We start from the raw sequence: 22,247 nt of genomic DNA, 5'->3' as shown, positions 1-22,247 counted from the left end.
TGTGAGAGCTACAACCATTGAGTAGATGTTTGACCTGCGATTTATAAGTCGTTGACATTGATATTTGGGAACCGGTGATGTATAGCTCCGTCCTCTTGCAGTGCGTCAAAGCAGCTTCTTGGCAGCCCTCCTGTTTTAAGACGGCACAACCCGTATCTGTGGTTCCTCTTTAATGATGTTTTTTCTTTTTTTATATTTTCAAGTTTTTTGTTTAGTTCTTTTATTTCTTATTTTTGGCTTTTTGAGACAGGGTTTCTCTGTGTAGCCTTGGCTGTCTTGGACTCACTTTGTAGACCAGGCTGGCCTTGAACTCACAGTGATCCACCTGCCTCTACCTCCCGAGTGCTGGGACTAAAGGCATGCGCCACCACCACGCCTAGCTGTTTTCAAGTGTTTACATGTGTGTCTACTGTGCTATGCGTGGTCCCCGTGGTGCCTCCTGCAGGTGGTCAGTCTGCTGACCTGCACACCATGTGTACCCTCCCTGGAACAGTAAAATAAGTATACAGAATACAAATGAACAGGAATTGAGGTGGCATTGGATGTGTCCCGTTTACACGTATCCACCCTGACTTTTGAGAATGAACCTACAAGGGCTTTTGTGGGAGGGGCTCCCCTCGTGAGGGAGGGACACTTCACCACCCAGGAAGGCAGTCCCGGTGGACACAGCAGATCTTTGTTCTGCCCTATAGAACAGCCATGAACAGAAGCAAACAAGCATGGCAGCATTGTGTGCCCATAAAGCTTTATTTACAAAAGCAGTCCATGAGCAAATTGGCAGCAGTGTGTGGTACATGGCCTGGCTCAGTGGCCATTCCCAATCCTAGGCTTCTGCCTTCAGAGTCCAGTTTGAGCTTCCTTAGCCTGCAGCAGCCAGTGGAGTCAGAGAAGGCAGCAAAACGAGACAGACGCAGCCTCCCCAAGGCCTCCAGCACAGGGCCCGGGAACTCTGACAGGAGTGCTCTGCCCAGGCCTGGGTACAGCCAGACACTAGAAGGTTGTGTGTGTGTGTGTGTGTGTGTGTGTGTGTGCGCGCGCGCGCGCGACGCGCGTTTTAAAGTTTGTTTTATATACAATGCTTTGTCTGTATATATGCCTGCAGGCCAGAAGAGGGCACCAGATCTCATCGTAGATGGTTTTAAGCCTCCATGTGAGTGCTGGGAATTGAACTCAGGACCTCTAGAAGAACAATCAGCACTCTTAACCTCTGTGCCATTTCTCCAGCCCCACCCCTACCCCATCTGTGTTTTGAGTAGCCTAAATGAGGTCACATCTAGTTTAGAACATCCAGATGGTGACTCAGATGGTGACTCGGGCAGCTCTGAACACCTGCAGCTGACACAGGGCTGTCGGGACACTTGAGTGTTTGTTGTTTTGAGACATGGTTTCTATGTAGCCCAGGCTGTCCTGGAACTCACTCTGTAGACCAGGCTGGCCTCAAATACAGATCCATCTGCATCTGCCTCCTGCATGCTGAGATTAAAAACATGCCACTACACCTGGCTTTGTTTTTTTCTCCCCTTAATTAATTGGCTTTTATGTTCACTGATGTTTTGCCTGCATGTATGTCTGTGTGAGGCTGTCATATCCTCTGGAACTGGAGTTAAAGACAGACAGTTGTAAACTGCTATGTTGGTGCTGGGAATTGAACCTGGGTCCTCTAGAAGGGCAGCCAGTGATTGCTGAGCCATCTCTCTAGCCACTCTTTGGTTTTGTTTTATTTGTTTGGGTTCTTCTGGGGGAGGGGGTTGAGACAGGGTTTCTCTGTGTAGCCTTGCCTGTCCTGGACTCACTTTGTAGACCAGCCTGGTCTCAAACTCACAGCGATCTACCTGCCTCTGCCTCCCACGTGCAGGGATCAAAGGCGTGCGCCACCACACCTGGCCTTGTTCTTTGTTTTTTACGTCAGGGACAGAAAATGAGTGTAGTAGCCACAGAGCTTGTGTTGTGGCTGTGGCTTAGTACAGCTGGCGAGATCTGACTGTAAGAGGGAAGGTGGTTAGTGTTGGTGGGAGCAGCCTCCTCTCTCCCCTGACACTGGTTCAGACCATCGCTGAAGAGCCCTCTCCAGAAGGCCGTTGTCACGACTAGATCATTCTAAGGCCCAGTGTCCACTTACAGTTGCTGTTTGTCTTTGAAGGAAATTTCCAGAGCTCTTTGCACAGTTCAAGTCCTTCCTGGGAGTGAAAGAGCTGTCCTTTGCTCCACCCATGAGTGACCGCTCTGGAGATGGCATAAGCAGAGAAATTGACTATGCGTCTTGTAAGCGAATCGGGTCCAGCTACCGGGCACTTCCCAAGACCTACCAGCAGCCCAAGTGCAGCGGAAGGACTGCCATCTGCAAGGAGGTAGCGCCTGTGGTCCAGAGTCTGGACCTGCTGGTGACATCACCAGAGGCCACCTGAGCTTTATGCTGTGTTGGTTGGCCGTGCTTAGAGCTCATCCTGGTGTGGGGACTTGGTCAACTGCCTGGTTCTGCCCAGTTGCCAGGGGTTTCTATTGCTGTGGCGGAACACCATGACCATGAGAGAAAAGGTTTATTTCACAGTCCCAGCATCCACACAAGGCAGGGCAGGAGCTGTGTGCGCGTGGCTATGAGGGGTGCTGCTTACTGCCTTGCTCACCCTGGTCTCTTAGAACCAAGGCCCTCCAGCCCAGGCACGGCCCCACCCACCAGCCAATCTAGGGGTTCTTTTCTTAGTTGAAGTTTCCTCTTCCCAAATGCCTCTAGCTTGTGTCATACTGAGATAAAGCCAGCTAAACACTGTGTGTGCATGTTCAGTGTGACCCTGGGACACCTTTTCAGGCTTGTGGACAGTTCTTAAGAAGGAACTCAGTCCCACTGAGGTCCAGAGATTTGTACCTGAGGGTCTGCTAGGCACTGCACAGCAGATCTGCCCCACTGCCTGTGTCTGTCAGGGAAGCTTCACTGGCACACAGCTGTACGCATCTGCAGCTGCACTGCCTGTGCCTACTCTCTCGGGATGAAGGGAAAGTTGGGTGTTCAAGACAGAGTAGCGGTTCTCTGAGTATCAGGCCCTCTGTGCAGATGGGTGCTGGACACGCTGTCCTGGGCTCTGCACCACAGCCCTGGCCCCGACTTAGGAGCAACTAGAGGCCTGGGAGGTGACTGCCTTCTGCTCACACCTTCCAAGTGACACCCACTCCTCTGGCCCAGGTTCTGAATGACACGTGGGTCTCCTTCCCGTCCTGGTCTGAAGACTCCACCTTTGTCAGCTCCAAGAAGACGCCCTATGAGGAGCAGCTGCATCGCTGTGAGGATGAGAGGTTTGAGGTAGGTCACGCTGCAGGTCTAACCTGGCTGCACCCTGGCTGCCTGTCCGCCCTGCCCGTGCCTTCCTAGTGTAGGCCAGTCCATCAGTCTCTTTCCTCGGCCATGAGCGGGTGCAAGTGCTAGGGAGCAGCTCCCAAAGCTCCCTCCTGCCAGCTCTTGAGCCGCCAGCACAACAGCACCCTCCACACCACCACCACCACCCTTTGCTTTCAACTAAGACGGGGTTAGTTAACTAAGTTAACTTAGAAGTAAGTTAGCTTTATTTATTTATTTGTTTTAATTTGCCTTTTCAAGACACGGTTTCTGTATGTACTTTTTGCTGTCCTAGATTTCACTCTGTGGACCAGGTTGGTCTCAAACTCAAAAGATCTACCTTTCCCTGCCTCTCAAGTGCTAGGATTAAAGACGGGCACAACCACACCCAGCCTGTTTTTTGTTTTTTTAAGACAGTGTTTCTCTGTATACTCACTTGTAGACTAGGCTGGCTTCAAACTCACAGAGATCTGTCTGCCTCTGCCTCCCTGAGTGCTGGGGTTGAAGGTGTGCGCCTGGCTCTCTTTTCTTTTTATTTGTTTTTATTTTATGTGTATGGATGTTTGCCTGAATGTGTGTCTGGTGCCCATGGAGGCTGGGGAAGGGTGTTGGATCACTTGGAACTGGAGTTAAGGGAGTTCTGAGCCGCAGTCCCCAGCTCTGACCTGCTGCCCCTGCAGTTGGATGTCGTCCTGGAGACCAACCTGGCCACCATCCGTGTGCTGGAGAGTGTGCAGAAGAAGTTGTCCAGGATGGCTCCTGAGGACCAGGACAAGCTCCGTCTGGACGACTGCCTGGGTGGGACATCAGAGGTGATCCAGCGCCGGGCCATCCACCGCATCTACGGCGACAAGGCCCCCGAGGTCATCGAGAGCCTCAAAAGGAACCCCGTCACCGCTGTGCCTGTCGTTCTGAAAAGGTGTCCCCCCTTGCACATCCCTCCCTGACTCGGCATTGCAGGGGAACTGCAGGGACTTCTGACCGATGGGGTCTCTTGACCCTGTCCCCAGGGCTGTCGGCAGGTGCTGGCCCCAGCTGACCTCTCCTTGCTCACTGTGGTCATATCTGTCTCCAGGTGTGTGGAGAGGTCTGAGACCCTCCAGACCCTTCTAGAATGGGAGTCACTGCTTACATAGAATCACACATGCACCTTGTCCATGCCTGCCCGTCACCTCTGGGTGACTCGGCACCTGTGGCAGTGCCCTTGCAGTATGTCCAGGACAGACGCAGTGTTCTCTTCACGTGCCCACCTGGGCCTGGCTAAGTGTCCTGGATGCCAACGATGGACTGTCACTATGAAACATGAGCCCTTTGCCTGCTGTCTCCTCCCACAGCTGAAGCCCTGTGCTAGCCCCTAGGTTTAAGCTGTTGCTGCTCAGCAGGATGCCTGTGAGGAGATGGGGACCCTAAAACCAACCACTGTGGAGAGCTGGCTCCGCAGTTAGGAGTGCCCTGTAACCCAGAGACACGAGGCATGCATGTGGTACCTGTGCACACACGCAGATAGACACACATGCATACAAAATAATAAGGTTTTTAAGTAGCCATGCCCTCTGTGGTTTTGGTTTGGTTGGTTGGTTGGTTTGGTGATAGGGTTTCATGTAGCCCATGTGGACTTGGACTTAGCATGTACCCAAGGCCAGCTTTCCAGCTCCAGATCCCTGAGTGCTGGGATGACATCCCTCCACCACCGTGCCAGGCTTTTTGTTTGTTTGTTTTTTGAGATGAGGTTTTCTCATTGTAACCCAAATCGGCCTAGAACTGGACATCCTCCTGCCTCAGCCTCCCACATGCTGGCTTGCTCTGTGCCATGCAGACCATATGTGTACTTGCTGGGAGGAAAGTAGGCCCTTCCTCCGGGGTCGTAGGAGGCCTGCGTCGGGCACTGAGCCCCTCTCTCCACAGGCTGAAGGCTAAGGAGGAGGAGTGGCGGGAGGCCCAGCAGGGCTTCAACAAGATCTGGCGCGAGCAGTACGAGAAGGCGTACCTCAAGTCCCTGGACCACCAGGCCGTGAACTTCAAGCAGAACGACACCAAGGCGCTGCGCTCCAAGAGCCTGCTCAACGAGATCGAAAGTGTCTATGACGAGGTGAGGCCCAGAGCCACACAGCCCTTGCTGTGGGGAAACTGAGGCATGAACAGTTGCTGCTTACTGTGGTTTGCCTCTGGGCTTTTCTTTCTTCTGTACAGACTGATGTTGTTTGTGTGTAAGTCACTCAGAGGTCAGAGATGTGCTGTCCCCTTCGAGTTGGAGATACATGTGGCTGGGGCTCCCAGAACCCAGCTCAGGCCCTCTGTACGCTCAGCTCCTGAGCCATCTCTCCCATGCCCTAGTGCAACATTTAAGGGCCGAGGTGGTAGCATGAGGGTAAAGCACTTGCCTAATTTGAGGCCTGGGTTCCAAATTAAGGTCACCACGTGGGGGAAGAAAAGGATTTTTGAGGTTTCCGTGTATTGGTAAATCAGTCTCTGTTTCTGTGACAAGCATGTGAGAGAAACCATTTGACAAGAGGGAGGTTGGTGCTGGCTCCTGTGTTGGCACTGCTCAGCCTGGGGCTGCGTAGGGTTTCTGTTGCTTTAGACCCCCAGCGAGGTGGGAATGTGGTAAAGGGAGAAGCCACTGATTGCAGGAAGGCGTGGAGAGGCCCTTAGAGGCATGGCCGCAGGCACCACACCCCAGCCTGGCCCAGTACCCTCATGGTACAGTCACCCAGTGATTGGCCCTGCCAAGTAGGACTAAGCCTTTGGGCAACACTTTAACACTCTCCTTGACTTCCACGCTGTGGTAAAACACAAGGCAGCTTGGGAAGGAAAGTGTTTATCGTCAAGGCAGGAGCCATAGGCAAGAGCTGAGAAAATGCCCCATGAGCCAATCTGATGCAGTCAGTCCCTCTATGGAGGTTCCTCTGTCCAGAAGACCCTCCTGTGTCAAGTTGACATCCCAGCACTATGGTCTAAACAAAGAAGCAGCCCAGGGTGTGCTGAGGTGCTGTGGGGGGTAGGGCAGTGGGCCCACCTATCCTGGGCTCTAGCCATGGTCTCTGAGGTACTGAGTTGAGCTTCCTGGCCCTCAGTAAGGGAGTGTGACCTTGGATGAGGAGGAACCCCCACCCCCAGAAGCTCATTATGCACTGACCACTGAGAGCAAATAAGATACTCAGCCTTGTATAAAGACAGAGCCTGGAGCTGGTGCCACCGAGGGAGGGGCTGAGGTGGGGAGGGATAAGCAGTGGTCATCTGGTCACCGTTGAGTTTGGGAAGGTCATTATCCAGCTCAGCACTAAGGGGCAGTGTATGCGTGGGAAAGAGGATCGCCTGAACAGTGAGCAGCCAGCGTGCTCAAAGGCCCTGTGCACACAGCAGAAGGGAACCTGGCCCAGAGACTGCGCTGCAGAGCATCGGGCTAGGGGCCTGGGCTCCTGCTGACTGAGGAGCCAGGCAGGTGACAGCTGTTTTCATGAGAGTGGGGAAGGACGCCTGAGCAGGTTCCAGCCTGTGTAGTGGAGCTGAGTTGTTGAGTGTCAGGTGGCTGGATACTCTGAGCCTCACTCCAAGGAGACCTTACCCCATGGCCAGGTCATTGGGAAACCCAGAACAGTGGCTGTCTCCTGTTATTGTAGTCCTCATGGGGTTAACGTCCTCAGTGAGAGGGCCTTGGTTTGCCACAGCAGGCTGGGGACTGGACCCTGTCAGGAGAGCTGTGCATCTGCCCCCTGTCAGTGAGATGAGAGGAGAGGTGGTTAAATGACCCCCACTTCCCCAGGTGTGTGTTCACTTGCATGGTGGAGGCGGGGCTCAGGTGATGGGTAGGCTGTGCCTGTGACTCCTGCCCTTTGCAGCACCAGGAGCAGCACTCAGAGGGCCGCAGCGCGGCGGCCAGCGAGCCGCACCTAATCTTCGTGTACGAGGACCGGCAGATCCTGGAGGACGCGGCGGCACTCATCAGCTACTACGTGACGCGGCAGCCGGCCATCCAGAAGGAGGACCAGGGCACCATCCGGCAGCTGCTTCACCGCTTCCTGCCCAGCCTGTTTTTCTCGCAGCAGCGCCCGGGCAACTCAGACGAGTCCGCGGATGAACGTGATCGTGACAACGCAGAGCCAGTGCGCCGACGGCCTGCTGATGAGAAGCCCCCGGCAGATGCTCCGCCTGAGCCGCCCAAGGCCCTGGATGACGTGTACAGCCTGTTCTTCGCCAACAACAACTGGTACTTCTTCCTGCGACTGCACCAGACACTGTGCGCGCGCCTGCTCAAGATCTACCGACAGGCGCAGAAGCAGCTGCTAGAGCATCGGCGCGAGCAGGAGCGGGAGCAGCTGCTGTGCGAGGGCCGTCGCGAGAAGGCTGCAGACCCCGCCATGGAGCTGCGCCTCAAGCAGCCCAGTGAGTGCCTGGGCCTAGGCGCTGAGCCAGCCTCTGCCCCTTAGGCCCCTGGTGGAGGGTGGTGCACGTTGCGCCCCAGAGCCCTGGCCTCCCCGGTGAGTCAGGCATCGCCTTCCTTCCTCCAGGTGAGGTGGAGCTGGAGGAGTACTACCCTGCCTTCCTGGACATGGTGCGCAGCCTGCTGGAGGGGAGCATCGACCCCACGCAGTATGAGGACACTCTCCGAGAGATGTTCACCATCCATGCCTACATCGGCTTCACCATGGACAAGCTGGTGCAAAACATTGCTCGCCAGGTGAGGCTCGCCGGGCCACTGCAGGCTCAGGGGCTCTCCTCACCTGTCTTTTCCCACCTCACTGTATTTGTCACCTTGGAAACTGGTCCTTTCAACATCCCATCAGCCATCAGCACAGCACATCTTCCCTTGTGTTTCAGGGAGGTGGAATTTGGATAACAGTTAGTCATCTCAAAGTGCATCCAGGGTTCATAACATTTGGCGTTGTAACTATCTCTAAGCAAAACCTCTACACCCCAGCTACTCCATGCAGAATTAGGGTCCCAGCACAGAGCTCGCCTTGAGGAGGAGTGTCGTTTGTCTCCAGTCAGTCTCAGGGAGGGCTTTGGGGAGCTGGTTCTTTCCAGGGCTTAAGAGATCACATTACAGATGGTTGTGAAGCCACCGTGTGGATGCTGGGAATTGAACTCAGGACCTCTGGAAATGCAGACAGTGCTCTTAACCTCCAGCCCTAGAGACCTTTTTATTCCATAAGTTTACTCATTTACTTAGGTGTGGATGGACACGAGGGCTACTGTCAGAAAAACCTGCAAGACTCGGATCTCCTTCCACTTGGGGGTTGGTGTGGAGTTCAGCTCAGCTCACCAGGCTTGGTTGCAAGCACCTTTACAGCCCTAAGAAATTTTGTTGTTTTTACTTTTTGGTGCTGGGCGTGGAAACCAGGGCCTGGTGTGTGCTAGGCAAGCACTCTTTACTTTGCCAATTCCTGGCCCCCAAGGATTTACCATGTAAAGTCACAATACTGAAAGTACCCAGGTTTCCAGGGGCCACTCAGTGGATTTTCATGAGCAGAACTTCCTAACCCTGATTCTGCACAGAGGTTTCGAGCTGTGTGTAAGGAGCTACATGCCAGCCGTGACCTCTGTCCTGTGTCCCAGCACCTGCTGCAGGGACCCACCTAACTGTGCTGAGTGGCTGAGCCACATCTGCAATGGGCTCTGCCCTGGTATGGGACAGTGGTGTCCCCTGGTGGTGAGTGGGGCCACACGCTGTTTCCACCACCTGTTGCTGTTCCCACGTGAGGTTCATGATGCACTTCCTTCAGTGGCTCATGGCCTGACTTCTTGTGACCACAGTGGGACTGTGGGGAGCCAGAGAGCCCGTGTTGCACCCATGTTGCGCTCCATCCTCCATCCCGCCCTGCCCAGCATATCGCAGCCAGCAGCTGTCATGCTCCCCCAAATCCTTCTCTTTAAGCACCTCAACTTTGTTCCAGGAGTGAGTCTATGTGTCTTCCTGTCCCTGCGCACAGTAGTGCCACTGCATGTGGGTGGTGGGGAGCCAGGGCTTCTGGGGCTGCATACACTATGTCAGGTGGGGACGGCAGAGGACTACACTACCCTGGACAGCAGCTCATCGTTGGCCCAAAGATCAGGCCTTTTGGTTAAGCGTTTAAAGTAACCTTTCCAGGCTGAGGAGATGGCTCACCGGGTAAGAATGCTTGCTGTGGGATGAAGAGATGGCTTAGCAGTTAGAAGCACTGTCTGTTCTTCCATAGGTCCTGAGTTCAACGCACAGGGTGGCTTATGACCATCTATAGTGGGACTTGATGCCTTCTTCTGTTATACATGTAAATAGAACACTAAAATAAATAAATAAATGTTTAAAAAAAAAATGCTTGCTGTGTTCAAGCATGAAGACCTAAGTTCAAATCCCCAGCACCCTGTCGGGAGTTGGGCATGGCAACATGTTCCTAGTCATAGTTAGGGTTTGCTACTGCTGTGATAAAACACCGTGACCAAAGCAAGTTGACAGAGAAAGGGTTTATTTCAGCTTAGAGTTCTATATAAGAGTTCATCACTGGGGGCTGGAGAGATGGCTCAGAGGTTAAAAGCACTGGCTGCTCTTCCAAAGGTCCTGAGTTCAATTCCCAGCAACCACCTGGTGGCTCACAACCATCTATAGTGAGATCTGGTGCCCTCTTCTGGCCTGCAAGGGTACATGTGGGCAGAGCACAGTACACATAGTAAATCTTTGGGGATAAAAAAAAAAAAAGAGTTCATCATCAAAAGCAGTAACAGTGGGAACTCACACGTGGCTGGAACCCGGAGGCAGGAGCTGAAGCAGAGCCAATAGAAGGTGCTGCTTGCTGGCTTGCTCAGCCGGCATACCTACCCCAGCACCGCAGCGCAGGGCGGCTCCCCCACAGCGAGCTGGGCCCTCCTCACCAAGCGCTCCTTACAAAAGTGTCCTGCAGGCTCGCCTAGAGCCACAGCTATGGAGACCTTTTCTCAGTAGTGCTTCCCTCCTCTCAGATGACTTTATCCAACACACCCCTGTATCCCAGGATGTGGAGGACACAGACAGGAGGATGACTAGGGCTGGCTGGATGTAGTGATGGCTCCAGCCCAGTGGGAAACTGATAGAGCCGTACACCTGCTGTTCTCCTTTGGCCTCATGACAACTCTCACACTCACACTCCCCTCCCCCGACCCCACCCCCGTGTCTCTGTCTCTGTCTCTTTCTTCTCTTCTCTCTCATTCTGTCACAGACAGTGGAAACTATTTAAAAAGAAATAAATGAATTTGAGTAAGGATGGACCCTATCTGTGGCTGCCTCAGACCCCTGCTGCAGCCCCTGGCCAGGCACTCACCATGCCAGCACCATGACCACCTCATCTGCTTCAAGGCTGAACCCTGGGCTGTGCTTTTTTTTTTCTCCTTGCATTTTCAAGACAGGGTCTCTCTGAGTAGCCAGGCTGGCCTCGAACTCAGAGATCCCTCCCTGAGTGCTGGGATTACCAGTGTGTACCACCACTCCCGGCTCCTTTACATCAGCGTTCCTGGTCCCTGTGTCCTCACGCAGATGGTGGGTGGGGAGGATCCGGGTAGTCACCCCTGGGTGGTTGCCTAGCAGTACCTAAGGCCTCCCAGCTGCCTAGCCATCTTTGCATTGTGTCCTTGTTCATACAGTGGGTGAGAGGCCCGTCCCCAGACATCTGGGTGGAACCTTACGTGAGGTCAGTGCTCTCCAAGGGCACGTTTGGACACTGCTTATGCCTAGGCACCATTTGCTGCTCTTAGCTAGTTGGTTTAGTCTGGTGTGGTCTGGCTTGGTCAGATGGTTACTTGTACCACGTGATGTACTCTTCATTCCCCAACCCCAACCCAGTCACAGACTCTGCTGTGTGGGTTGTGGTCAGCTGTGGCCTTGCTCTCTCCCTGCCAGCTGCACCATCTGGTGAGCGACGACGTGTGTCTGAAGGTGGTGGAGCTGTACCTGAATGAGCAGCAGCGCGGGGCAGCTGGTGGGAACCTGGCCTCGCGCTGTGTCCGTGCTGCTCGGGAGACCAGCTACCAATGGAAGGCCGAGCGCTGCATGGCTGATGAAAACTGCTTCAAGGTGAGAGGTGGTAGGGTGGCCTGGACACGGAGAAGGATGCCAGTGGCGCTGTCGCCACCCTGTGGCCTGGGAGAGGCTGTAGGATTGCTGGGCCCCTCCATCTTGCTGTGCCAGGGCCTGGAGGGTGATGGGGTGAGTGATGGCAGCTCAGGCTGTGGCCACCTTCCCAGGTAATGTTCCTGCAGCGCAGAGGACAAGTGATCATGACCATAGAGCTCCTGGACACAGAAGAGGCGCAGGCAGAGGACCCTGTGGAGGTGCAGGTAAGTCCCCCTGTGCCCTCAGCTATGCAGTTCTGTCCTACAGCCTCCATCCTATGCTCACAGCACACAGCACAGCGGCACGGGCCTGCTCCCGCCCGCCCCAGCCTGCTTGTCAGCCCCTCTATCCTGCTGGTGCCTGTAACTCAGGGTGCACAGTCGCCTGTGCTCCGACAAGTGACCCTAGGCCAGGACTTTGCTAGAACAGAGCAGACCCTCTTATCCTGGAAGCCTGAGGTCCCAATTCTCAGAGGAAGCTTCTCATGACCTCTGCCACTTTTGACGGCCCCCGCTGTCCTTGGCTTATCGTGCTGTCACACCACCTCGAGCGCCGGCTTCTGAGTATTTCTGTGTCTGTTCTGTCTCTTAGCTTGTGCTACATGTGCTGACCCAGTCCTGGGACTCTTGTTCCCCAAGAGGCTGGGGATAGGAGCAACTTCACTGGGGCCCTTTCTCAAGTGTTATTTTAAAAAGCCGAGGGCAGCCAAGCATGGTGAGTTCAAGGCCAGTTTGGTCTACAGAGTGAGTCCAGGATAGCCAAGGCTTCACAGAGAAACTCTGTCTTGAAAAACAAAATAATAAAAAAATAAAAATAAAAAGGAAGCAGCAGAAGCAGCAGCTGTCTAGGGCAGCCGGGCGTGGTGACGCGTGCCTGGAATCCCAGCACTCAGGGCAGAGGCAGGTGGATCTGAGTTCAAGGCCAGCCTGGTCTACACAGTGAGTTCCAGGACAGCCAGGACTACACAGAGGGGGAAAAAAAAAGCAGTCTGGGGTTGTAGCTAGGTGGTAAATGCCTGTCTGCTGTGGGTAGACAGAGTAGAATATAAAATGAGGACTGCGCCTCCACAGCCTCACCCTGATCCTGTGTGTAAGGGCCTTACGTGTAAAGGAGCGCGCGCGCGCACCACACCTTTCCTGTCCCTGGCTGAACTATCTAAGCAGAGGGAGGCAGGAGGAGGAGCACCGTCTAGACCTGAGGGCACCAGTGCACACACACCCTGCTGCAGCAGACGCCTGCCTCCCACAGCCTGACCCTACCCGGCCCCCAGTACATACGCACACACACTCCCTGTGCCGGCAGCAGTCAAAGGCAGCTGACGCCCGCTCGCCTCTACCTTTCTCCCTTCCCAAATAGTGAGGAAACATTCCCTGGGGTTTGCTCTCTGCTGTGTGAGGAACACAAGGAGCAAGAACAGCCTAGGGAGAGAGGATGGGCCTGCCTTACACTGCACACCACAGCCCTCTAGGGGAGCACACAGGTGCTTGCTGGACAGGACAAGCTCGGGCCACCTGCTGCAGGGTGGCACTGCCCACGGTGGGGTGGACCCTCTGTCAGTCAGGAACCAAACGGCCCACAGGCCTGTGCACATGCTAGTCTGACGGAGCCACTTCCTCAGTTGAGGCCCTCCTGCTAGGAGACTCTAGGCGAGCCTCCACCCGAGCCACCTACCCAGCCCCTCACCTGGGATTCTAGGTTTGTCACTCTGCTCCCCTCCAGCCCCTCCCTAGAGGATCCTAGGCAGGGGCTCCACCCCTAAGCCACACCCCCAGCCTTTTTATACCTTGATGGCTCTGTACTGTCCACCTTCTTGGTTCAAACCATGTGCCTCCCATGTGGCACATGCCTAGACTGCCTGTGCAGCCATGAGACGCTGCTTCCAGATCTAGGCATCCTCAGGCTATAGCATCCTTTCACAGCAGAGCCCTTGTTGCAGGCATCAGTTGCACATGAGTCCCTCGGCCCTGCCTGGTCTCCCTTGTGTTTTGGGGTTGGAGTACAAACTCTCAAGAACTTCTGGTTTGGGATCCAGGACAAGAGGGGGCCACCTTATCTCAGGCAGTCATAGGGTGTATTTGTCCTGTGCCCAGCACCTGGCTCGCTACGTGGAGCAGTACGTGGGGACTGAGGGTGCAACCAACTCACCCACTGAAGGCTTCCTGCTGAAGCCCGTGTTCCTGCAGAGGTGAGAGCAGGGCCCCACGTGTGCTGCTTGCCAGTGCCTGGTGTGGGGATCTAGGGGGCCATCTCAGCAGGAGCCTCCACCCCTAGGGAGCAGAAGGGTTAACCACTAGCTGGGAGAAGCTTCCAGAAACGGAGAATAGAGTAATGCGGTATCATGCATGGTGGGTTCTGGGTGGGTCTCCATCACCATTGCCCGGGCCTCTGGAGCCTGTGAGTCCCCCTCCCCAAGGCCCCATCCTGCAGGAACCTGAAGAAGTTCCGGCGCTGGCAGTGTGAACAGGTGCGCGCCATGCGCGGTGAGGCCAAGAGCTCCTGGAAGCGGCTCATGGGTGTGGAGAGCGCTTGCGATGTCGACTGCCGCTTCCGCCTGGGCACGCACAAGATGGTGTTCATCGTCAACTCCGAGGACTACATGTACCGCCGCGGGACGCTGTGCCGTGCCAAGCAGGTACTGCATCCACATCCACTCACCCTAGCCCTGAGCCCTGCACCCCCAAATCCAGAGCATGTGAGCCCCACACCCTGGCCCCAGGAATTCACAAACACACCCCACACACAGGTGCAGCCCCTGGTGCTGCTTCGCCACCACCGGCACTTCGAGGAGTGGCATGGCCGCTGGCTAGAGGACAATGTAACAGTGGCGGCCGCAGGGCTGGTACAGGACTGGTTGATGGGTGAGGAAGAGGAAGACATGGTGCCCTGCAAGACGCTTTGCGAGACTGCACATGTACACGGGCTGCCGGTGACGCGCTACCGTGTGCAGTACAGCCGCCGCCCTGCCTCGCCCTGAGCATCCGGAGGGGGCCCCAGCACATGAACCCTGCACCATGCATCCGGCCCCCAGAGGGTTTTTGTCACTTTGAGCCCGGGGTCTCACCTTGACCTCAAGCAAGCAGGAGCTGTAGCTCTTGGCAGTGCAGACTAGACCCCAGGCCACAGCAGGGGCTGTCCCCCGATGGGTCCCCTTCCCTCAGAGTTGAAGATGCGTTCGCACACATATTTATTCCTTCCTGCTCTTGTAGTGGTTGTGACTTTTGCAGCAGCAGCTCCCCTAGCTTCCCATGGGTGAGCCCTCCCCGTGGGCCCGCGAACCACCCTCCATCCCTCAGCTGCCCTCTGCAGGGCCATGTCGCTGTGCCAAACCCAAGGTTCCAGAGAGCACTTGTTCTCAAAGTTTCCTGAGCCGTTTTCTGGCCTGGGCACTGGGGAGCAGGTGTGCCTGCCCAGGCCCGCTGCGTGCCTCTCAGGGGTCCACGGACACCTTCGGGGCGTCTTAGTTTCCTGAGAAGGGCGATGCACATGGGGACTCGGAGCTGCCCAGGACCTTCTGGGCCCCCCTTCCCCAGCGTTGAGCCCAGGTACCCTCGCATGCTTCTGGGGAGCCGCTCCTTAACGTTTTTTGAGGAATTTCTGTTCCAGCCTTGACCTCCCTTCGCAGCTGTTTTGAATGTAGTTTTCTTTTTCTATTTATTTGCACAATAAAGTTAAATATTGACGCCAAGCCGCCGCTGAGTGTCCAGTGGCTTCAGCAGCCTAGGCTGGGAGAAACTGCCCAAAATGACAGCAGCACCCCAACCTGGGAGTGCTTTACTCCCTCTCTGTGTCTCTCTGTCTCTGTCTCTGTCTCTGTCTGTCTGTCTGTCTCTCTCCTTTCTTAGTGCTCTATCTGCATGTGCACCTGCAGGTCAGAAGAGTGCATTATAGATGGTTATGAGCCACCATGTGGATGCTGGGAATTGAACACAGGACCTCTGGAAAAGCAGCCAGTGTGCTTAACCTCTGAGCCATCTCTCCAGCCCTGGGAGTGCTTTCTAGAATATTCTTTACTAGTTGTCTTCATATCCAACAGAGGCATCTTCCATACCTGGGTTGTACTGACACGGGGTAGGGGTGGGCCACCTCACCTCTCCACCACTACCAAGGCCTCACATACACACACTCATTTAGGAATTTCTCTGTGTTTAGCACTACCAACTGGGCCAGGTGTGGTGGTGCATGCCTTTAATCCCAGCACTTGGGAGGTAGAGGCAGGCAGATCTCTGAGTTTGAGGCCAGCCTGATCTACAGAGTGAGTCCAGGACAGCCAGGGCTACATAGAGAAACCCTGTCTCGAAAAACCAAAAGCAAAACAAAACAAACAAAAAAACTACTAACCGCCCCCAACCCTGTGACAGAATGCTGAGGGAACCACTGCCCCTTTCCCCTAGAGCGCCTAACACTATGACCACTCCCAACAGCTATGTAGCCCTTGAGGCTGAGGAGATGGCTCAGAAGTTAAGAGTGCCATCTGCTCTTCCAAAGGTTTTGAGTTCAATTCCCAGCGACCACATGCTGCCTCACAACCATCTATAATGAGATCTGGTGCCCTTCTGGCATGCAGGATTACGCAGGCAGAGCGCTGTATACATAATAAATCTTTAAAAAAAAAAAAAAAGCCAGCATGCCATTAATCCCACTTGGGAGGCAGAGGCAGGCAGATTGCTTTGAGTTTGAGGCCAGCCTGGTCTACAAAACGAGTCTAGGACAGCCAAGGCTACACAGAGAGACCCTGTCTTGTCGGGGGCGGGTCGGGGGAATCCATGTAGCCCTTAAGCAGTGACTCACTAAAATTTTAAAGTGGCTTGCTTCCAGTCCTCTTTCCCACCCTGGTGCTGTGGAGACTGAGACAAAATGGTGCCGGCCCTTGTCAGAACCTCAGTGGGAGCTGTCCATGATGAGGACCACCTTTCCTTCTTCAGCCGACTGCCTTCACGGTGGACTCTGTAAATCTTTGACACCTAGTGAACCTCATTACCCAACGAGACAGAAAAGCGGCCCCACCCCTGCCTGAGAAAGGCCCAGCAGGCCAGCTGTGTATGCCCCCCCCCCCCCCCCGTGCGCATTGTCCAGACCTCTAACTGCCATTTCCAGCCCCTCAGTGGGACTCATCCCAGATTATGCTAATTTGGGATGAAAAGTCTGGATAAAAACCCACCAATCCCTGAGCGTCCCCAGCTCAGGCTTGAAATCCCGCTAATCCACACTGTGGAAATCCCTGCCCCAGACAGTTCCGCCCCCTAAGGAACCCTACATAAAGGCTGTGTGCGCTGGTTCTCAGCTGTCTCCCCACCCCACCCCAGGGGTCGGGGGTGCAGAGGCAGCTGGTCTGTGCCTCCTCTCCTGGATGTGTCCGGTTACTACCTGCTGCGACTCACTCAGCAGAAGGAGAAGAAAGGAAGAAAGAGCCGGAGTCCAAGGCTCCTCAGTTCCTTGGTGTTTAGGGCAACCCTTCCTGGGAGCTACATTGTCTCTGTTAAGGAGGCTTCCTCTCAGAGCTGTGTGGAAGGCAGCCACACAATGCCTGCACAGTGATTAAAGGCACCAACAACCTGAGTTTGTTCCTCAGGTCACATGGACTGTGGCTCACACACACACAACTACTGTAGGTTGTAACAGATTTCTTGTTAAAAATTGTGCTGTGGGACCTGGAGGAGAGGACGGATGGGGCTATGACCAGGATGTAAAGTGAATAAAAAATAAACAAGTGTTTTAAAAACAACAACAAAAAATGACCCACTGACAAAAATTAATTAAAAAAAAAAAAACTGTGCTGAGGGTAGGTGGTGGCACACACCTTTAATCTCAGCACTCGGGAGGCAGAGGCAGGCAGATCTCTGTGAGTTCAAGGCCAAGCCTGGCCTACATAGAGTCCCAGAACAGCCATAGCTACACAGAGAAACCGTCTAGAAAGAGAAAAAGAAAACCAACCAACATTCATGTTGAGGAGCCAGCAAGATGGCTCAGTGGTGAAGAGCACTGGCTGCTCTTGCAGAGGACCCAGGTTCCGGTCTCTCTCCATTTAGAGAGCTCTGAAGGTTGGATATATATTCTCCCAACTTATAGATACTCTCCTGCCTCCTAGTCAGCTGGCACCCAGGTACCTCCAGGACCTCAGATATGTGAAATCCCAGCCTCTGCCTATCTGTGACAGACTTCTTTTACTCAGCTGGCTGCAACCCAGGATCACTCTGTCTGCACTTCGCACGGTGGTCCTCCCAGGGATGTCACAATGATGTTCCTGCAGAGGGACTGCTGATGAGGCCCCTCCTCAGCTGCTTCTCCCCCACCCCAACCCCAGCCACAAATAGCCACATCTTCCTCTGTCAGTGGCTCTGGCCCCTCTCGATGCAGGAACTAACCCCAACATTCTGCTAGACTAGGGCTTGTGAGGAAGGAATTGGCCACGTTGGCGTCTTCCTTGTCCATCTCAAACTGGTCCCAGACTTTGGCTACCCCATGGTGATTCTACTATTCCCAGAATTCAGCACTCTGGGGCTAGCCCTGCCTCTTCTCCATGGCATAACAGTGCAAGGGTCCTTGCTCGCAGACTTCTTTTTACATTGCTGGACTTGAGTTTAGGGTATCAGGCATGCAGTGTGGCTCTGCGCTACATCCCCTCAGACTCCTGTGTAACGTCTCTGAGCCTCAGTTTCTTTTTTTTCTCTTCCACTTTGCCCCACCTGTTTTCAGAAAACTTGTGTGTGTGTACGCGTGGAGGCCAGGGGTCTCAGTCCTATGGTTTCCCCTAGCACTTTTTAATTATTTTTATTTTTATTTTTATTGTTTTTCGAGACAGGGTTTCTCTGTGTAGCCTTGGCCATCCTGGACTCACTTTGTAGACCAGGCTGGCCTTGAACTCACAGCGATCCGCCTGCCTCTGCTTCCCGAGTGCTGGGATTAAAGACATGCGCCACCACGCCCGGCTTATTTTTATTTTTATTTATTTTTTGGTTTTTGAGACAGGGTTTCCCTGTGTAGCCTTGCCTGTCCTAGACTTGCTTTGTAGACCAGGCTGGCCCGGAACTCACAGAGATCCGCCTGTCTCTGCCTCCCAAGTGCTGGGATTAAAGGCGTGCACCACCACCGCCCGGCCCTTCTCTACTTATTTTTGAGACAGGATCGCTCTGTGAACCCAGACTTCACCAATGGACTATGTGAGCTAACTACTGAACCCCTAGGATCCCCCATCTCTACATGCCTGCTCTGCCATGCTGGGTGCTGGGGATTTGAGCTCAGGTCCTCATGCTTGCACAGTAATGTCTCCATAGCACCCACTTCCAACTCTGTGAACTGCTTCTCACCACACAGCTCAGGCTGCCCTACAAGTTGCATTTCTCCTGCCTCAGCCTCTAAGAGCTGGGGTGACGGGCATGCCCACCACCTCATCCAAACTTTGGGTCTCCACTGAGCAGTTCCTGTGACAACTCCCCAGAGTGTCCAGGGCACCAAGGCAGCTAACTGGCTCTCTGCAGCATCATAGCCACCTCCCTCACAAGTCACAAAAGCCATGGAGGGTGCTGCTTACTGGCTTGCTCCCCGTTGCTCAGGATGGCCCCACCCACCATGGGCTGGACCCTCCCCCACTGGTCACCAATTGAGAAAATGCCTCACAGCTGGATCTCAGGGAAGCATTTCCTCAAGGGAGGCCCCTTCCTCTCTGATGGCTTTAGCCTGTGTCAAGGTGACACAAACTAGGCAGGACACCCCCGAAGAGGACTTGAGGTACTCTAGGAAGCAACAGTTGTTGATGTGGCTTTTAGATTTTGGTTATAGACATACAATTATATATGTGTGTATTTATTTATTTGAGACAGGGTCTCACTATGTAGCCCTGGCTGTACTAGGACTCACTAGGCAGATCACACTATCCTCAAAACTCAGAGATCTGCCCGCCTCTGCTTCCTGAATGCTGGCATTAAAGGTGTGTGCCACCAGGCCCACCCATGTGTGTGCACGTGCGCGTGCGTGCGCACATGAAGGCCAGAGGACAACTTGTGGAAGTTCGGTCTCTCCCTCCACGACATGGGCCTGGCATATTGAATTCAGGGCATCAGGATAGCTTGGTGACAAGCACCTTCACCTGCTGTCGTCTTGTTGTCCCTTGTTGGCCTGCTTTGACAGAGCCAGGATGCCCTGGGCTGGCCTATTGCCCTGCCAGCCACAGACAGGAAGCAATGGGGGCTTCTGGAAGGGCAAAGAGCCCCACATGGTGGCGACTTGGAGGAGGAATGGCCTGTCATCCAAACAGAAGCGGTGTGGCTAGCAGGCAGGAAGAGGCCACTTGGTCCACAGATGTTTCCTGTGCTGGGTGAGGTGGGGAGGTTGTGAAGAGGCTGTGGGAGATGGGGGGTGGGGCTGTGGGAGATGGGGGTGGGGATGAAGCCCAGAACTCTTTTCTCCATTCTTGGCTCAGTTTCTTATGAGGCATCTTGGAGAGGCAGAGAGACTTAGGCAGGGTACCCAGACCTCCTGAATGCACACAGGGACCTCCCATGGGCTCCAGGGCGAGCAAGCAGACCACAGTGGGTCTGTGGGTCTGTGAGCTTGGATGTAGGGTTATCGGCCCAAGGTACAGTTTCTCTTCCCGCTGGGGCTCCGGAAGCTGGGGGTGGGGTTGACAGGGCAGGAAGCCCGAGGATGCAGCCTAGAAGCAGAGGCTGACCCTGGCAGCATGTGCTGGCTGCTGCTATGTCCACTGGTGCTGGGGCTCAGCCTGGCAGAGGGCACCCAGACCCCCAGCATCTATGACGATGGAGAGAGTACCGAGGGAGGCCGTGGTGAGTGACTCTGTCTCTTCAAGGGGTTGATCAGAAATGGGGGGGGGGGGGGGGCGACGGATGGGCAGGCTTTTACAGCCTTAGGGCCCTGAGCCCCGAGCCTCTAGGGCTGGGCTGTCCTCCCATTTACTAGCCCAGGGGTCCTGAGTGCTGGAATGGGGACACTGAAGCACTTGTGTCCCCACAGGCAGGGCAGAGCATGGGTTGACTGATGCCGCCGCTCCTTCTTCCACAGAAGGCACTCTGGCTCCCACAGCAGAATTCAACGAGTCGAAGGCCCCCGGCCAGCTTCATCCTCGAGGCTTCCCAGGCAAGTTCTGTGCCAATGACAGCGACACACTAGAGCTCCCGGACAGCTCGCAAGCACTGCTGCTAGGGTGGGTCTCCACCAGGCTGGTACCTGCCCTCTACGGGCTGGTGGTGGCCGTGGGGCTGCCTGCCAATGGGCTGGCGCTGTGGGTGCTGGCCACAAGGGTGCCGCGCCTGCCATCCACCATCCTGCTCATGAACCTGGCCGTCGCAGACCTGCTCCTGGCCCTGGTGCTGCCTCCCCGCCTGGCCTACCACCTGCGTGGACAGCGCTGGCCATTTGGGGAGGCTGCCTGCCGCGTGGCCACAGCCGCCCTCTACGGCCACATGTATGGCTCAGTGTTGCTGCTGGCCGCAGTCAGCCTGGACCGGTACCTGGCCCTGGTGCACCCTCTGCGGGCCCGTGCGCTTCGTGGTCAGCGCCTCACCGCCGGGCTCTGCTTGGTGGCCTGGCTCTCTGCAGCCACCCTAGCCTTGCCTCTCACTCTGCAGCGGCAGACCTTCCAGTTGGCTGGCTCTGACCGTACGCTGTGTCATGATGCCCTGCCCCTGGCCGAGCAGACCTCCCACTGGCGCCCGGCCTTCACCTGCCTGGCTGTCCTGGGCTGCTTCCTGCCGCTGCTGGCCATGTGCCTGTGCTATGGGGCCACCCTCCGTGCACTGGCAGCCAATGGCCAGCGCTACAGCCATGCACTCAGACTGACAGCCCTGGTCCTGGCCTCGGCGGTCGCCTCTTTCACACCCAGCAACGTGCTGCTGGTCTTGCACTACTCAGACCCAAGCCCCGAGGCCTGGGGCGATCTCTACGCAGCCTATGTGCCCAGTCTGGCGCTCAGCACCCTCAACAGCTGCGTGGACCCTTTCATCTACTACTATGTGTCCCACGAGTTCAGAGACAAGGTACGGGCCTTGTTGTGTCGCCATCCGGAGGCCAGCAGCTCCTCTCAGGCCTCCAGGGATGCTGGAAGCCGAGGGACTGCCATTTGCTCCTCTACGCTTCTGTGACTGGTGGCTGAGGCGGGAAGGGAACACACGTGTCGTGTCGCCCAGCACCAGGGAGATGGGTGGAAGAGGGTCAGGCGCTCAGGGTTATCTTTGCCTACATACTGAATTTGGAGCTAGCCTAGGCTATGTGAGACTCTGTCTTAAAAACAAAATAAAACACAGGACACAGCAACAGAGGGCAAGAGTTTGTGACTCTGGAGGCAGAGAATACTTATGAGGCCACAAGATATGGGATGCTGAGGGTCACTGCGGTCCTCCGAAACTGGGAACAAGGCATTTCCCCCTCAGCTCCAGGGGAACCAGCCCTGGACACCCCGATCTTGTCAAGCTGCCTCTCAGAACTGTGAGGGCACAAACCTCAAACGTCTGTAAAGTTGGGATATGTGTGTCTGCATAGTGTGGGTGTGTTTGCACACGTGCATGAGCTCGGGGTACACGAAAAGACCTGAGGATGGCAGAAGTCTGCCTCAATTCCTCCTCTGCCTTTAAATTAAAAAAAATAAGTGTGTGTATGTGTGTGTGTGTGTGTGTGTGTGTGTGTGTGTGTGTGTGTGTGTGTGTATGTGTGTTGCCCACATCCCCTGGAACTGGAGGTACATGGTTGTGAGCTGTCACGTGGGTGTGGGGATGGCACCCTGGTCCTCAGCCAGAGCATCAGTGCTCTTATCTCCTGACTGGGTCTCTCGGGGGATTTGAACCTCATCGCCTGTGTCTAGGCTGGCCTGCCCACAGCTCCCTAGAGTCTGCTTACTGTGCACTGCTCCTG

General features: G+C 55.1%; 2 protein-coding genes across 2 annotated transcripts in view; both read left to right on the top strand.

The window, feature by feature from the left end:
• Sin3b (SIN3 transcription regulator family member B) overlaps positions 1-14,517 on the top strand; it is a 33,349-nt gene extending 18,832 nt beyond the window's left edge. Inside the window, exons 9-19 of the mRNA XM_051169466.1 lie at positions 2,141-2,348; positions 3,179-3,295; positions 4,009-4,247; positions 5,234-5,417; positions 7,168-7,711; positions 7,837-8,006; positions 11,175-11,348; positions 11,519-11,611; positions 13,478-13,572; positions 13,815-14,019; positions 14,131-14,517. Of these exons, the coding sequence (XP_051025423.1) occupies positions 2,141-2,348; positions 3,179-3,295; positions 4,009-4,247; positions 5,234-5,417; positions 7,168-7,711; positions 7,837-8,006; positions 11,175-11,348; positions 11,519-11,611; positions 13,478-13,572; positions 13,815-14,019; positions 14,131-14,361 (2,260 nt within the window). The 3' untranslated portion in view covers positions 14,362-14,517. The remainder of the gene's footprint in view (positions 1-2,140; positions 2,349-3,178; positions 3,296-4,008; positions 4,248-5,233; positions 5,418-7,167; positions 7,712-7,836; positions 8,007-11,174; positions 11,349-11,518; positions 11,612-13,477; positions 13,573-13,814; positions 14,020-14,130) is intronic.
• A 5,424-nt stretch (positions 14,518-19,941) lies between these two features.
• Positions 19,942-21,509, top strand: F2rl3 (F2R like thrombin or trypsin receptor 3). Its single transcript, XM_051169680.1, has 2 exons — positions 19,942-20,167; positions 20,403-21,509. Exons 1-2 carry the CDS (start codon positions 20,062-20,064, stop codon positions 21,479-21,481), a joined length of 1,185 nt encoding a protein of 394 aa, XP_051025637.1. The 5' UTR covers positions 19,942-20,061; the 3' UTR covers positions 21,482-21,509.
• Positions 21,510-22,247: the final 738 nt, after the last annotated feature.

This window comes from Acomys russatus, chromosome 27 (assembly GCF_903995435.1).
Source record: "Acomys russatus chromosome 27, mAcoRus1.1, whole genome shotgun sequence".
NCBI lineage: Eukaryota > Metazoa > Chordata > Mammalia > Rodentia > Muridae > Acomys > Acomys russatus.
The sequence above is the reverse complement of the archived record's forward strand: the minus strand, read 5'-3'. Positions and strand labels throughout refer to the sequence as shown.

Coding starts and splice junctions, on each gene's coding strand:
- F2rl3 (XM_051169680.1), top strand. CDS start 20,062: ATGTGCTGGCTGCTGCTATGTCCACTGGTGCTGGGGCTCAGCCTGGCA. Junction 20,168..20,402: donor GAGTACCGAGGGAGGCCGTG/GTGAGTGACTCT, acceptor CTTCTTCCACAG/AAGGCACTCTGGCTCCCACA.